Here is a 15372-nt window from a genome sequence, read left to right as displayed (position 1 = left end):
TCTATCTATCTATCTATCTATCTATCTATCAATCTATCTATCTATCTATCTATCTATCTATCTATCTATCTATCTATCTATCTATCTATCTATCTTGTTGCCTTTCTGCTTCTTTTCCTTCCTTCCTTTCTTCCTTCCCTCTCTCCTTCCCTCCTTCCTTCCTGTCACATAAAATAAAACATTTTCGTGTTGCGGTGCCTTCTACTGTTTAATAGCATTATTACTATTACTATTTTAATGCTCTTTTTACCAGTCTGGTCAAATCACCAGGTTCGATATTCACTACATTTTATTTTGGAATTGGTTTTAAAGTTCCTTTTCTTGAGTTTAGAGCTTTAAATGCTGCCTTGCAAAAATCTGAAGGTGTTGCGTATCTACAATTAAGGACTTAAATGTCACTAAGAAGTAAGTTCACCTTAAATACTTGCATTTTGTCTTGACAGGACTATTTGATCTTGTATATTTTATGTTTTTTTTTTTTAGTTAGAGTTGCACTCATATCTTCATTGCGTTTTGTGACTCGAGACAATTGAAGCTACCGCTAACTCCCTGCTAGCATACCCTTGTTAATTAGTGAACTACCTAACTCAGCTTCTATCATGTATAAATTAAAAAGTATTTTTATACTTTTATGGAGATGTAAGTCTCTAATTCCATTCAGAATGATCCTTAGACTCTTAAAAAGTCTTAAATTTGAATTGGTGAAACCTGCAGAAACTTCACTGAAACCAAAACCAATCAGAAGTCTGTTAAAGCTAGACGGAAAACCAAAACTGAGAGTTATTGTTGGTTGCACCGGCTGCTTATTAGCTCCTTAATACCTTTTGAAAACTTCAAGGGAATTTGGTGCAACAACCTGTCTTCCTGTTTCCAAATCCACTTTAAAATCTTTCTTACTCATCCTCTCTCCGTGTGTCTCTCTCATTACTGCGACCCAAATCGTTTGACTCATGGCGAAGTCCCAGCCCCAGCTGGCTGCAGCCACTGCAGCAACACACCAGCTCATTCCCAGCATCCTGTGAGCTCATCGCCGGCAACATCAACACACACTCACACACACACCAGCTGGCCGTTTGAAACATTTCCCTCTACATGTTGGTGAAACATCACTCCGGTCCATCTTTCCTGATGGACTGCAGCTCAGAAAATGTTTTAGGTTGCTGGGAAACGATAAACATCTGGATTAAACCTTAAAGGGGCAACTCTTAACACCAAGTCAAGTTTATTTGTGTCGCACATTTTTGCAATTCAAAGTGCTATACATCATAAAAACATAAAAATAAAGAGTCATAAAAACTTCATACAGTCACAAATCTGAGAAACATTCATCAAAATCATCAATACACATCAAATATGTTGATCAGTGTTCCATCTATTATGGTTCAAAAGCAGCTCTAAACAGGTGGGTGCTCAGTGTTTCAGCTGTTTTGCAGTTTTCTGGAAGTTTGTTCCAGATTTGTGGTGCATAGAAACTGAATGCTGCTTCTCCATGCAGCTTCTTCCAGACCTGAGGAGTCTGGAAGGCTGATAATGTAGTTTGCTGCTAAGCTGTTCAGTGATTTATAGATTAATAACAGTATTTTAAAGTCTAGTGGAAGGACTCTAAGACTGGGCCGATGTTCTCTGTCTTCCTGGTTTTAATCAGAACTCCAGCAGCAGAACTTTGGATCTGATAGATCTTTTTAGGCAGACGTGTCACAGTAATCAATGCGACGAACTATAAATGCATGGATGAGTTTCTCTAGATCTTGGTGCAACATTAGTCCTTTAACCCTGGAAATGTTCTTCAGGTGACAGAAGGCTGAGTTTGTAACTGTCTTTATGCATCTGTGAAGGTTCAAACCCAGATTTTGGGCCCGATCTCTAGTTTCTAGCTGTAATAACTGAAGCTGAGCCATGACTCTTGATTATTCCTCCTTCTGTCCAAAGATAAGGCCTGAATTAATTTTATTTTTGTTATTTATCATAGTTTTGGCCTCTTTAAACTTCATGGGACATCCCAACACAGTCACCTTGTCTTCAGGTTGTTCCTGGACTGTTTCACCCACCTCTGGGATTAAAATATGAAATCTGCCCCTTTTAATGCCCAAACAGAGCAAATAGGACTTTCCCAGCCTGAAAAAGTTATCCTTGTCACCATAATGGATGATAGAGAGCCAGAGGTTTGAACTGTGCTGTTCTGGGTCACTTAGAGGAGTTGGGTTTGAAAAATGGTCAGGAGCTTGTTGTGTTTATTCTGCAGAACTCCATCTTATGTAGGATGAAGGCTCAACTGTGCCACAGCCACATTTTATCAATATTTAGGCAGAATTTGAAGGTTCATTCATGATTCATCAGTGTAAGATAAGTGCTGCTTTCTTGGTGTTTTATAAAAAGCTGCTTTAATTCAGATTTACTTTAGAAAACGTCGTCAACAGATATGTTGAACAATAATTCAGGAGTGTGAGGAGCAGATGCTTACTGGTCCCATTCCTGCTATGAAGACGCTTCATACATAAGACTGAATTAGCGTGAAATAGAATTAGGACATGAATGACTTGAACACTGGACGTAAAGTGGGACACCTCCCCACTGGTGAAATCCCACACTCCAATGTAAATGAGCCGCCGCAGCAGCTGAGCGGTTTCCCTCGTTTTCATTTCATTTAAACGGGTGACAGACACTGATCTGGGATCAGCTGCTTTATAACCAAATCAGGTAAAATTAGAGAAGAAGATTTACTTTGAGCAGCTGCTTTAAAATCTGTTAATCTGAAATAATAACTTTTTCTTAATTTGACGAAGTTCTACAGACTTTTAGGCTTTGTGGTTTGAATGAATCTTCCCCAGAAAAACAAAACTTGTGGTAAAGTCAGACGTTTTTGTTGTTTTTTAGGGTTTGCAACAAACAAATAAAATGTGAAATCAATGCACAAATAAGTCTTATTCTAACATTTTATAGGATATCAGAGTTCTACATTAATCTCCCCATCATTTTATTCTGCTTAGTTCCCTTGTTTTTATTCCATTTAAAATATTTAGTCTTAGTTAATTTTCCTCCATGTTAGGTAAAATGCAGTGACCTTATAGGACCATATACACATTTTATAGAGCATGGGGTACTTTTATAAAACTTTTTGTAGAATATTCTTGGTAATATTTGTCATATTTTCTGTTGTTGCAATTATAAAAACATGCATCTGCATTAAATAAATATGTTTCCACCCCAATGCGTATGAGAATGCTATAAGTATAAAAAGATATTCAGATACAAAACATTTGCATGTAATCTGCAACAACGGATATGTTTTTCTAAATAAAGCAGACATTTATGTTATCAATCTGGCTTTATGGTAGTTAAAAAGCTGGAGAGGCTGAATACACGACCCTGTGGAACAACAGCACTAATAATTATAGTTAAAAAAATAGTTTATTTTTTTATTTACAAACTGAACTTTGTTAGAAACAATAATCACAGTAGGGAATCACAACGTTTTCCAAGTTATCTGCTTGTAACATAAAAAAAAAAATAGTAGCAAAAAAATACTTAACCAAGATGCACAGAGACCCTGGATAACAATCTGATAAGTTCCAGTTTATGTCACACTGATACACAATACATGATCCCTGGTATCTACAACACAAATAGATTTACTATCATAGAAACCAAACATGGATATAAGTGTTATTGAAAAATTATATAATTTTTCAGTATAATGTGTACTGAGTTCAGTCTGCTGTCCTGTGAAGTTTAACGTTTCTCTGTTCAGTGTCAGTAATTCAGGCCTTCAGGAGGATTTCCTGTTATCACAGCTGTGTTTAGAAAAGCTTCATCTCTTCTGGTATTAAGGTCCAATTGAAGCCACTGACTGCTGGGTCAGTTGGTCTCTCTAAAGTTGCCCTTAGGTGTGAGTTTGTGCGTATGTGATGAACTGGCGACCTTTTCAGGAAGTACCCCGCCTCTCGCCCAATGACTGCTGGAGAAAGTCGCCAGCCCTCCGTGTTCCTGCAGAGGATAAGACAATGGATGGATGGGTATCTCAATCGCAGTTCCAGATATTTTCAGGTTAGCTTAATAGCAGCAACAAACATTATGAAACAGGAAGCTGTTAGGATCGTGTGTTGCTTTGAGGTTTGTTTATTCTGTATTCCTTACTTTCTCTATATTATATTACTTTATTCCCAGTTTTAATTTAGTTCAGTCCTTCCTTCGTGATTCTAGTTTATTATGTTGTTAAGTTATTCTTTAGTGCTTCTCTTTCTCTCTCCTCACACCTGCAACCTGTTTCTAATCAGCTTTCTGCTCATTGTTTAGTAATCCAGTAGTTTTCAACCACTGTTCCGCGGCACACTAGTGTGCCGTGAGTGATCGTCAGGTGTGCCGTGGAAATTATTCAATTTCACCTATGGTACCGTATTTTCCGGACATTAAGCTGCTACTTTTTTCCTAAACTTTGAATCATGCGGATTGTAGCCCGGTGCGGCTTTTCTGTGTATTTTTCTTCAACCACCAGGGGGCTCTCTAGCAGGAAGTGAATCATTAGAAGTCAAAATTGTAAATCAAAGAAGAACATGCTAATTTTCATTTAGAACAACCACGTGCTATCAGCAGGCACGATGGAGAAACGTTTTCAAACTCATATGATGCAGCTTTTAAGTTGAGGGCTGTCGAGCTGCCACTACAGGAGGGAAATAGAGCCGCTGCACTTAAGGTCGGTGTGAACAAAACCATGGTTCGACTTTGGAGACGGAGTGCTGCGTCCTTAATATATCCAGCAGCCCTCTGCTGGGTCCTTATGGAAAACCAAGAGCAGCTTCCAGTTTATTTATTTATTTATTTTTTTCAAAAAAAAAAAAAAAATTGAAGGTGCTAGTATGGTGCGCTCTATAGTCCGAATAATACGGTAATTGGTTTTAAAAGATTTTTTGAAAATGAATTATCTGCTAATAATGCCATCTTCGAATGTCTGCTATAGCAGTGACTAGCGGCGTAATCATGTAATTTTCTTACCACTAGATGGCAGTAGGTACAGAGCATTTTACATTAAAACAAGAGAATTAGTGATGCATGAATGTTACAGGTAGCGGTGAGAGCATCGTATCTAGCAAGACTGTGACGACAGTGATGGAAAAGACAGTGAAGCTCGGCAGTAGTTGGAAAGAACATGGGTCCATTTCCCTCAACATGTCTGTGTGAAGTGAGCTTCTCAAGCCTGGATAGTATGAAAAGTGAAACCAGAGAGACTGAGAGCTGTTGAAGGAGAGCTTTGTTTTTCTTCAATTTCTGCCAGGAAATCAGCTGTTTTCATCCAAATATGCGCTGGTTTCACACTAGGTGGGTAAAATATACAGATATTGACATTTTGTACATGCAACTCTTCATATTGTAACAGTGAATATGAAGTGAAATCTTTCCCAAATATTATTGCTTCTTTCAGAATAAGAATTATTTTCTGTATTCTGGCTAAAACAATGCTTGTAGATTAGTTTGTAAAACACTTTGAAGTTTCTACAACTTCTTTAAATTTAAGACCACATTATTGTGGCCCTGTTCAGGTGTTCAGGTGTATTTTTGAAGTGGACATGTTACGTGCAGTTTGAAATAAGAAATGTAAAATATGATAAAAATACATTTTTGTGTTTATTTGATTCCTATTCAAGACACTTTGATAAGAATGACTATATATGTAATATAGGCGGCTACAGACTATCTTTGTTTACATTTTTGGTTGGTGGTGTGCCTCGTGATTTTTTCAATTAAAACAATGTACCTTGGCTCAAAAAAGGTTGAAAAACACTGTAGTAATCAACCTTCCCAGTTTATATTCAACTCATTCTCAGTTACTCCTTGCTGGATCCTCCAGGGTAAACCATCTCTTCCCTGGTTTACCCTTAGATTTATGTTTTTGTTCTTCTCTGGCTCCCTCTGTTCTTTGTTTTTTAAAGTTCTGATATTTTTTTTTATTAAAGCATTCTTCATCTGCCTCATCTACCACATCTTCATTTGGGTCCACCATCAAACACAGATATCATGACAGAAGCATAAACACTTCCAAAAATTAAAAATTGCTTTTCTTCTGCTATCTAAGGTTTACTCTAACTTGTGGATGAATCTCTGTTTCAAGTATTTTTTCCTCTCAGCATCTGTGCAGCTGTGGCACAGCAGTAAACTGGTTTTCCTTGTTTGTTTTCTGGACACATCTGCAGGTGAGGGTGACCTCAGCGCTCACCCAGGAATCGCTCCTTTCCACTGGGACGCATTAGGAAATTACCCAGGTCACCCACAGACTGTCGGCATGCAGAGAGATGACATATTTTCCTGCTGCATCAGGTAACATTTGAGGTTCAGTTTTGTAGACTTTTGCGGTTCCAGGTCTGCATTGTTTTACCAATCGGTCAAAACTGTTCCGATCAATCCAGCCAGTCTTTATCAATGAAAAGGATCATGTTTCCTGTCTGGTCGTCCTCACCTTCAGCCCTGCTGTTTCTGCAAACCCCTGAAATAAATCGGTGTGTGCTGCTGTTATAAAAAGCCTCCTCACACGTGCAGCCGGTGACCTCTCTCCATACTCCGTTAGCAGGCCGGTGAAGCCGTCAGACCGGCGCGCGCGGGCACCATCGTATAAAATCATAACCGATGGAAACAACGCTGCGGCGTAACGGCGGGCTCGTCAGAATGCGTGGCGAAGATTGTAATCACACGCTCGATGCGCTCATGATTCACTGTCAGGGTGTCATTACGGTGTCTTCAAAGGGAAGCAGCACAAACAAAGACTGCGCCTCAGTTTCCTGCCTTAATGGAGGCGATTATTCATGTGAGGAGCTGCAGGTCTGAAGACGGGTTTGCCAGAGACAAAATAAGACGCAGTCGACCTCAGGAACTGAAGGTTTTCCGCACAGACAGACATTTGAATCATGTTTGTTCCTGTTCCTGAAAGGATGAACATAAATTTCGCTTTGCGTTGTTTTTCTTGTTTCACTTTAAGAACGTGATCTGAAGTGGTTCTGAGTGGGGCGTGAAAAAAACCAGACATATTTTAATATTAATTGGTGAAAACCTTAAAGACGTGGTAATATGTAATTTCTAGGCCCATTTTATAGCATAGTAAAGTAACTATGATGCCTTCATTTGTTATAAAAATGCTGCATTTATCAAATTTGATTAAAAAGATATTTGACATTGTAATTTAATCCCATGAAATTGGGTCTCTGTCTCTTTAAGAAGCTCTGGCTCTTTCTGAAACTCCACCTTCAGGAAGTCATCATAGCCTGGCTCCTCTATTAACCCTTTAACAGCGTTTATACAAGCATTGCACTGAGAAGTAGCTCCTATGATGAGCTCATCAAATGCTCAGTTCACCCATGTGTTTGCTAATTGCTCCTGGCTAGTCTGAAGGAGCTGAGTGGGGGAGAAGCTACATCTCAAAGATGGAGCTAAGTCCACCCAGACATTTTGCACAGCTGAATGGTTGCCATGGAGACTAAAGGAGTTGGAAAACATGCGTGAAAGAATCAAAGCAACACTCCAGGTTTGTTTTTGATGAGGGAATAACTTTAATATGTAAGCTAAAAAAAATGATTTTACATTTTACTGGCCCTTTAAAAGTATTGACATGTCGACCGACCTGCTTCTCCTCTATCTTTGATAATATTTTGCCTTTAAGAAAGATTATTGAATACAGTATATTGTGGACTGTCAGTTGATAATTTTTGCTCAATGACACATAAGAGCAACTCTGAAGTTTTCAGTGTTTCAGCAGTTTTGCAGTTTTCTGGCAGAATTATTTAATCTCATATTTTCCATGTCATTATTTTTGTTGTTGGATTTTTCTATAAGTTTTAGTCGGACACAAATATCTTCATTATATTCTGTGACTGGAGGCGGCTAATGCTACTGCTAATTAGCTGCTAATAAACCCTGGCTAGCTAGCTAACCAGAGGGTCCTGTCTTTTTGCGTCTTTCTTGCCACTGATTCACGTTTGATGCGGCATCCATTCTGTGCAAAAAGGCACTACTTATGAAATATGCAATATTTTTGGAAATGTCTGACATGATGTAGGTTTTAAATGTCATTCATAATGGTCTTCAGTCTAAAATCTGAGTAAACACTGATAAGACAGAAGATTAAAATGTGAAAAATAAAGACTTAAGATGTGTTTCTTCATTTAAATTCTGCAAACTTTCAGATTTGTGAACTCTGTCATCATTTTGCATTTACTTTGGATCTCTGTCTGCTGATTGGCTCTCTGCCTGGTTCCTATTTGTTGTTTGGAGACCGAGCCCTTCCTGGTTCCCTCCCTCCGTCGTCACATTGAGCCAAACGTCAATAACCTTCATGCACCGCCGCACGTGGCCGGCTCTAATGTGACTAATGTGGGAGGGGTCGTGCATTGGATCGCAGGCCGGGCGGTTGGGGGGCTCGGATTCCTGCTGCTGCTGCACTAAAACAAACAATGAACGTCCTGGAAAGCCAGCTCTTATTTTTAGGGTCTGACTGGGTTTTACGTAACGGGTCACCACAGCAAGAATAGCTCCATCAATCACTGGAGCGGCAGCGTCCGAATGCTCTGGGAACGCTGGGATTAAAAAGACGAGACCAACATGGAGGCCCCTGGTGTGAAATTAGGGCTGTGCGAGTAATAAAAAAGTCGCATTTACCGTCATAAATAAGTGCAAATATCGCAAATGTTTCCAAATGGTAGCACAAAAACTTTGATTTTTATTGCAAAAAAATCACAAAAACAATCGCGAAATACTAGAGGAACTGAAAAGATGTTCAGTAATATTTAATTTTAAGAAATGGATTTAAGAGACTGTTTTTAGGCGGTTTTATCAATATATTCTGGCACAATCAGCCCTGGAAAAGCATTCATGATCTTGATTTGGCCCAAAACGAAAACGAGTTCGACACACCGTTATAGATTATGGGAAAAATCTCTTATGAGCATTTAAATAATCTGCCAGGGCAACTTGTGCTTTTTCAACAATGTTTTGGATTTATTGACTTAAAACAGTTCCCATATGTTGCTCAAAAATTACTTGAGTTAGTTTTGTCTAGTTTGAAGGGTTCTGATGTATTTGCAGTTGAAACTAAAAAAAGAAATGCATGGTAAGATTTTGTGTTTTTTGCAGCTCAAGTTAACCAAAAACACCTCTGAGTGAAATCTACAGACCATAGAGAAGAACAGAAGTCGATAATTGACAGATTGAATGATTTGTAGCAGCATGCAGTGAGCTGCAGGATGGGTTTCCTTATCGCTGCACGTCCTTGTTTGACTCGGTTCTGGTTTTATCTGTGGGCTTCAGGCGGCCGCAGCAGGACGCTGCAAGGTGAGCTGAAATAAAGCGCTGCTGCTGACCCGGGTGGTTATTATTCACCCTGCATGGAGGTAAAAGAGCCGCCTGACGCTGCCACTGCCCCTGTCATCACCTTCACATACATCATCCCGCTTTCACATTAGCAGATCAGTTAAAGGTAATTCCAGCGCTGCATCACGGCCGCAGCGGCTAACCGAGGCCGGCTTATCGCCTCCGTCTCCTGCTGCCGAGCAGGAAGAAGAAATAAGGTCCAAAGCAGAATTAATTCTCAGCCTCGCTCCCTCAGGGGGAGGAAGAGGAGGAGGAGGAGGTGTTTCCCTGCCATACCCGACTGCCGGTATCCGTGGCAACCTGGGGCGGACCTCCCTTGGATGGATGCTGAGCGGCAGAGATTGACCTGTCACATCCCATCACAGCCAGGATGTTTCTGCTTTCAGCTCAGAAACAAACAGAGCGTAGAAACGCGCTCCTCTGGCATTTATAAACTTTAACTTTACATTTATGATTTCTGTTATATTCCTGTTAAACTGGAATGCACCGATACCTGTATCGGCCGATACCGATACAGAAGAACACCTGAACCGACTTAAAACATTTCATTTTTTAAATTCAGGACATAAATGTACAGAATAATAAATTTATTTGCTAACTGCCTTGGGAAAGCAGAGTATCTTCAGTCAGAGGCTTCTTGAAATTCACTGTAATACAGACTGCTACAGGAGATCTTTCCTGCCAACAGCCATCACTTTCTACAATAACTTTGATTGGAATATCCTAACTAATTTTCTTTAAAATAATTTAAGGAAATCATGAGTTTTACATTTAGACTTGTTTGATGTTTTAGCCATATTTTACTAGTCTGTGGTTACGGGGAACAAAAGGATTTTATTACTAAAAGAATCATGAATGAGTCAAATATTACCACATTTTAAAAATTAATCTGGCCAATAATTATGAGATAAAAGATAATACATTCTGTTTTTAATTAATGTTTTCCAACAGGAAATATTAGCAACATTTTACTAACTCGTATTTTATTAATAATTATTGTCAATAGTCCAAAATAAACTAAACTATGTAATGTAAAATAACTAAACTGAAATTGACAAGAACAATAGATTTGTCAAACATGTAAAAATAAACTGCAACAAACCTTTGAAATGGTTCAGAAAGTGCAATTATAAATTCTAAATACATAATTTAAAATGAATAATAAATCACAAACGTAGAATCAGACTGAATAGATTGGCCCTTGCGGATCGGCCATATTGTTTGTGTCTTTTTATTCTGCTGTTTGACCGTTCTTGGCTTCTCATTTTGATGAATTTGTTACCGTGGTAACGTAAAATGCCGCCGGAGGTAGCAGCAGGACGCGATGCAGCCAAGCAGAGTTTTTATCCGCGCTCTGAAATGTTTCAGAGATGAAAAGTAACAGTTTCCTCTGCTGCACCATCCTAACGTTGTGCTGTTGTCTTTGTTTTTAAAATATAAAACATTAATTTTGCTTATATGCAGTGCTTTCTTTCTTTTTTTTTTTTTTTACTCAAATCTCCCAGCTATTAAAGAGAAGAAGAAGATATTAATATTTTTCTTTGTTTCTGCTGAAAGTCGGAGCAGAACGAACAGGAAAGAAGGCAATTATTGCAATTACCCGCAGTGAGATGACCCCAATCAGAGGCAATTATAATGAGGTAGCAGAAAACCTCCGATCACAACGGCACCGAGTCTTTCCTCTGAGACGCAGAGCGCGGTGACGGGTCCTTTAATGTCACTTCTGAACTGTTTTCCTCATTAAGTGTTTTATTTGACCAGATTTTTCCATCTTCTGCTGCATTCATGTTCAAGGAAAAACTGTTTATTTTTACCCCGCTTGTTGCGTTCCTTTTAAATAGTTGGAAAAACAGTTGTGATCTGCTTTTTCACAAGGAAAAATCTGAGCCCATCCATCCATCCATCCATCCATGTGGCTTTTATTTCTTTCCGTTCTCCAGAGTCGGTATTTTCTGGAATCAGCTCTACGGCTGCAAATCTTTTGAGTTTTTAACAACTTTGCACATCAAGAAACTGAAATTCAGTTCTTTGTTCTTTGCAAAGTAATTCAAACTCAGTCAGATTAAGTGAATAATATATATGGAAACCAATTTTACCAACCAGATATTGGCAGAGTTGGGTTACATTTACTCCAGGGGTGTCAAACTCATTTTCGTTTTGGGCCAAAATGAATTGATAAAAGTTGTTCACAAATTGTTAAAATATCAATGAATTCTTGAAATTAATTAATATTATTTTATCTTTTCAGTCCCTCCACGATTTCGTGATACTTTTTGATTTTTCGCAATATAAATCAAAGTGTTTGTGGAACTAATTTGGAAATATTTGCAATATTTGCGCTTACTTATGATGGTAAATGCGACTTTTTATTACTCGCTTTATAGATAATGGACTATAATATATAATCTGAAGCAGCTGTTAGTACAAGCAAGAACGGTTTTGATAATGTTTGACTCCCAACTGCCAATTATTAGCTCAAAAAAGTTCAGGGATTTGTTGATTTTGCGTGAATTTCCACCATAATTCTCAAGAAATTGGAGGGATTGATTGATATAATTTGATATAATCTGGTGAAAATATTGAGAATCAATCCTGCAGGATGGAGAAAAATTGGACCAGAAATCACTGTGAAACGCTCAAGAACTTAAAAGATTTAAAATGTGGCTAAGAGAAAAACATTAAGATTATATTCCAACTAGAAGACAGATGGGATTAACCAGTGAACATGAGAACCAGAACTCCCATTAAATAACTTTTTTCTGAATAAAAGTAATCTCTACTCAGGTGGATTAGCTCCCTCCTCTGCAGAGCTGCAAGCTGCACTAATTACCTCATAAAGTGTCTCCACAGTGAAGCTGGACAGAAGGTCACACTGACAGACAGAGCTGGATGAGTTACAACCCAAATGGACCCGGTTAATTAGGCTTCCTTTGTTCTAAAGAAAAACTTCAGATAATCTGCTTGGAAGTTTTAGCTTTTTAAAAGAGTGAATTTACTTACTGTCAATAAAGCCAAAGCAGAAAGCAATCAAAGTTTCCAAGGTTCAGTGAATGCAGCAGGATGTGAAGTTGGAGATGCAGATGGAGACGCTGTGGTTTAAATCCAAGATGGCGCGCTAACTCTGAGAGCCATTCAGGCTTGAATGGATGTCTTAAGGACAGATTTTCTGAATTGATTTCTGCTTTTCAAAGTAAGAGGTTGTTTTTAAAAACTTTCAGGTACTTTCCTGGAATTTAGAGGTTAATTTTCTGAACTTACCCGATGCTTTCTCAGAAGTAAGACTCAAACATTTTAACAGATGTTGTGTAGAAACTGTTGTCCCTGAACTTGTCCAAAACGTGGCTTTCCTGTACTTCTGATAACATCGTCACATCTTGTACCTTAAGGTCAGCATCTTGTCTCTTTGTGTTCCTGTTTATAGATGGTCAGGTTGTACACAGAGGACTTATCAGAGGTGACCTAAGTCCTCCGCAGCGATGCAGCATGTGGAGGAGGAACGCATCAAACATGTAGTTCAAGGTCTTTGAGGGAGGAATCACTTGGAGCAGAACATGCTGACTGCTCCGCAAATATCCCGCGTATCCCAGTGACAGTTTATCAAGCGGATCATAGAGAAACGTATTGAATGGTCCCCTCAGGTCACAGTTCTTCGCCCTTTGAGCGAGCTCTGACGTTCAGGACTTCCTGTGGTCTCCTACAGCTGAAACTTGCACTGTCTGTCCTCTCTTGAGCAGCTTTGGCGTCACCATGTAAGGAAGGAATTTTTATCCCTGAAATGTTTTCCTATTCTCACTCAGTAAAATGACCTTGAAGTTCTTTTGCTCCTCACTGAATATATATTGCTTTCTGCTCCCTGTCATTGAACACAGAAAGCCTTTAACACCTGACTCCAATGCAGTGCATTTGTGCACTATTATCCAACAGAGTTTTTGTTTGAACCAATCATTATTGAGCTGGTTGTGACCAGTATTCTTGATGACTTCCAGAAACACCAGACCAGAGATATCCAACTCTAGTCCAGTGTCCTGCAACACTAAGGATGTTTATTGATCCCAAAGGGAAATTAAAGTATTTTTGAATTTTAATTTTCAAACTTGATAGTCCAGTAGATTTTGTCTGATTGGGACCAAAATTGCAACATTTGTTACATTTTCTGCTGCTGCAGTTCTCTTTCATGATGCACAGTCAAACCAACCAAACACATAGAGAAACCTGTTCCCCTCCTCACCTGTAGGGGCGCTGCACCAAGAATTACTGAAGGAAACAACATGAAACTTCTGCAGAAAACACTGATCGCATCTTCTTTCTTCACCAATTGTAAATGAGAATGGAATGGCGCCAGATTTGAGCAATTATGGGATTTCTCTTTTCTTTGGTGGAAGACTGAGACATTTTTTTCTGCTAGCGCTAGTCTAGCATGTTTGTTTGGTTGTATTTACCCAGAATGCAATGTGCTGTAGTTTGTTTCAGTAGCACTGATAAAGATAAAAGTTTAAAAAGTTTTTTGAATAACAAATGTACTATAAATAAAGTTTTGCTATTGCTAAGTATGAATGACTTTAATATTACTAACAAAAAAACTGAGTTTTATAGGGATCAAAGTTAAATGAACATGTTTGAGTCAGCACTGCTAACATTGTAAACATGCTAACTGATGCTAACAAAGCTGTGCTGCATTTCGTTTCTTCTGAAACATTTGTAAATGACAGAAATTATTTCGAGAAATTGTTACTAAAGTTGTTCGTAAACAGTGGATGAGGAGAGAATGCTAATGCCATCTTTGCTAACAATGCTAAGTGACGTTAGCAAGGCTACCCTGCTGAATTATTTCAATAATGTTGAAATTAATGAGAAGTTTAACATGTTGAAAGAGGTGAATGCTATCCTCTTGAGGCCAAACATTGTTTTACTGCTTGGCCAGCAGCTGAACTCTGATTGGCCAAGAATGATGGAATCAGCTAACTATTGGATTTACTTCAGAGTCATTGTTTCTGCTTGGTTTCAGCTAACAGAGTTGATTTATTTGTGGGAAAAGGGAAAACTTAGAAGACGTAATTCATCATGGCATTTCTGTTTGGCATTCTGGGTAATGTAGGCGAGATGACTGATGAGCCGTAGCTGTGTCTGGTGATGAGCAGCGTTTGTCTTTCTGTCTTAGCTGCTGCTGACGGACAGCTGGCCAGGCCTCTGCAGCAGAGGAGGAGAATGATGAAGGGTTTGTAATAAATGGAGGAGTTTGTGGCCAAACAGAACATGAAGGGAGGAGGAGGATGATGTGTGAAGGCTTTTATTGTCACGCAGTCAAATCGCTTTTACGCTGGAGAGGACGGAGAGTCTTCAGATGGGGGACTCCGCGTCCTTGTCAAGGACCTAATTACGTGCATATGAAGTGGAGGGAGGGGGGGGGGTAACACTGAGACCTCATTTTATTTCCTGCACTGATCCTGGGGGACAACTCAGCATTTTGCCTTTGTCTCTGTTATAGAAAATAAAAACAGACTTTTGACTGATCTGATTGACTGATTCTTACATCAGCATTAATTAAACACTAATGGTTCCCCTATAAATGGTCTCATAAAACACTGACAGATTTAGTTTCTGGATTTTGTCTCACTTACTTAAGCTTTACTCAAAATAAAACACATTTCATGGGCGGCCATCTTGTTTGACAAGCGTTTTTTATAGCTTCTGTTTATTTGGACTTTGAATTCATGTCAACTCTGTGATGTAATACTAGAGCCAGGCTATGATTATTAATTTCTTTTTAATTAGGAGAATAAAGCCCTAATATTAGGACAATAAAGTAATAATTCTCCGAGAACTTCCATTCAAAAAATAACAAAAAAATGAAAACATGGAATGTTGAGCATCTTGTGAAGTTATACTTTGGTAAGACCTTTGCAGATAACATTTAATAAATTAATCTTTTAGCACATCAGCATCAAATTATTAATGATAGCTGATTAATCATGCAAACAACTGTTTGGAAAAAAGAACCTCATGGAATAAAATGGGCACACCAGA

The 15372-nt window shown here is 38.7% G+C and overlaps 1 protein-coding gene across 3 annotated transcripts in view; it reads left to right on the top strand.

Moving 5' to 3' along the window:
* Positions 1-15372, top strand: part of LOC103140191 (rho GTPase-activating protein 8-like) — a 138065-nt gene that overhangs the window by 85135 nt on the left and 37558 nt on the right. For all 3 annotated transcript variants that reach the window (XM_016673009.1, XM_016673008.1, XM_007555199.2), the window contains one exon: positions 6186-6309. In XM_016673009.1, the coding sequence (XP_016528495.1) occupies positions 6186-6309 (124 nt within the window). The remainder of the gene's footprint in view (positions 1-6185; positions 6310-15372) is intronic.

This window comes from Poecilia formosa, unplaced genomic scaffold (assembly GCF_000485575.1).
Source record: "Poecilia formosa unplaced genomic scaffold, Poecilia_formosa-5.1.2 Scaffold69, whole genome shotgun sequence".
NCBI classification, from domain to species: domain Eukaryota; kingdom Metazoa; phylum Chordata; class Actinopteri; order Cyprinodontiformes; family Poeciliidae; genus Poecilia; species Poecilia formosa.
Note: the sequence above shows the minus strand (reverse complement) of the source record. Positions and strands in the feature narration are given on the sequence as shown.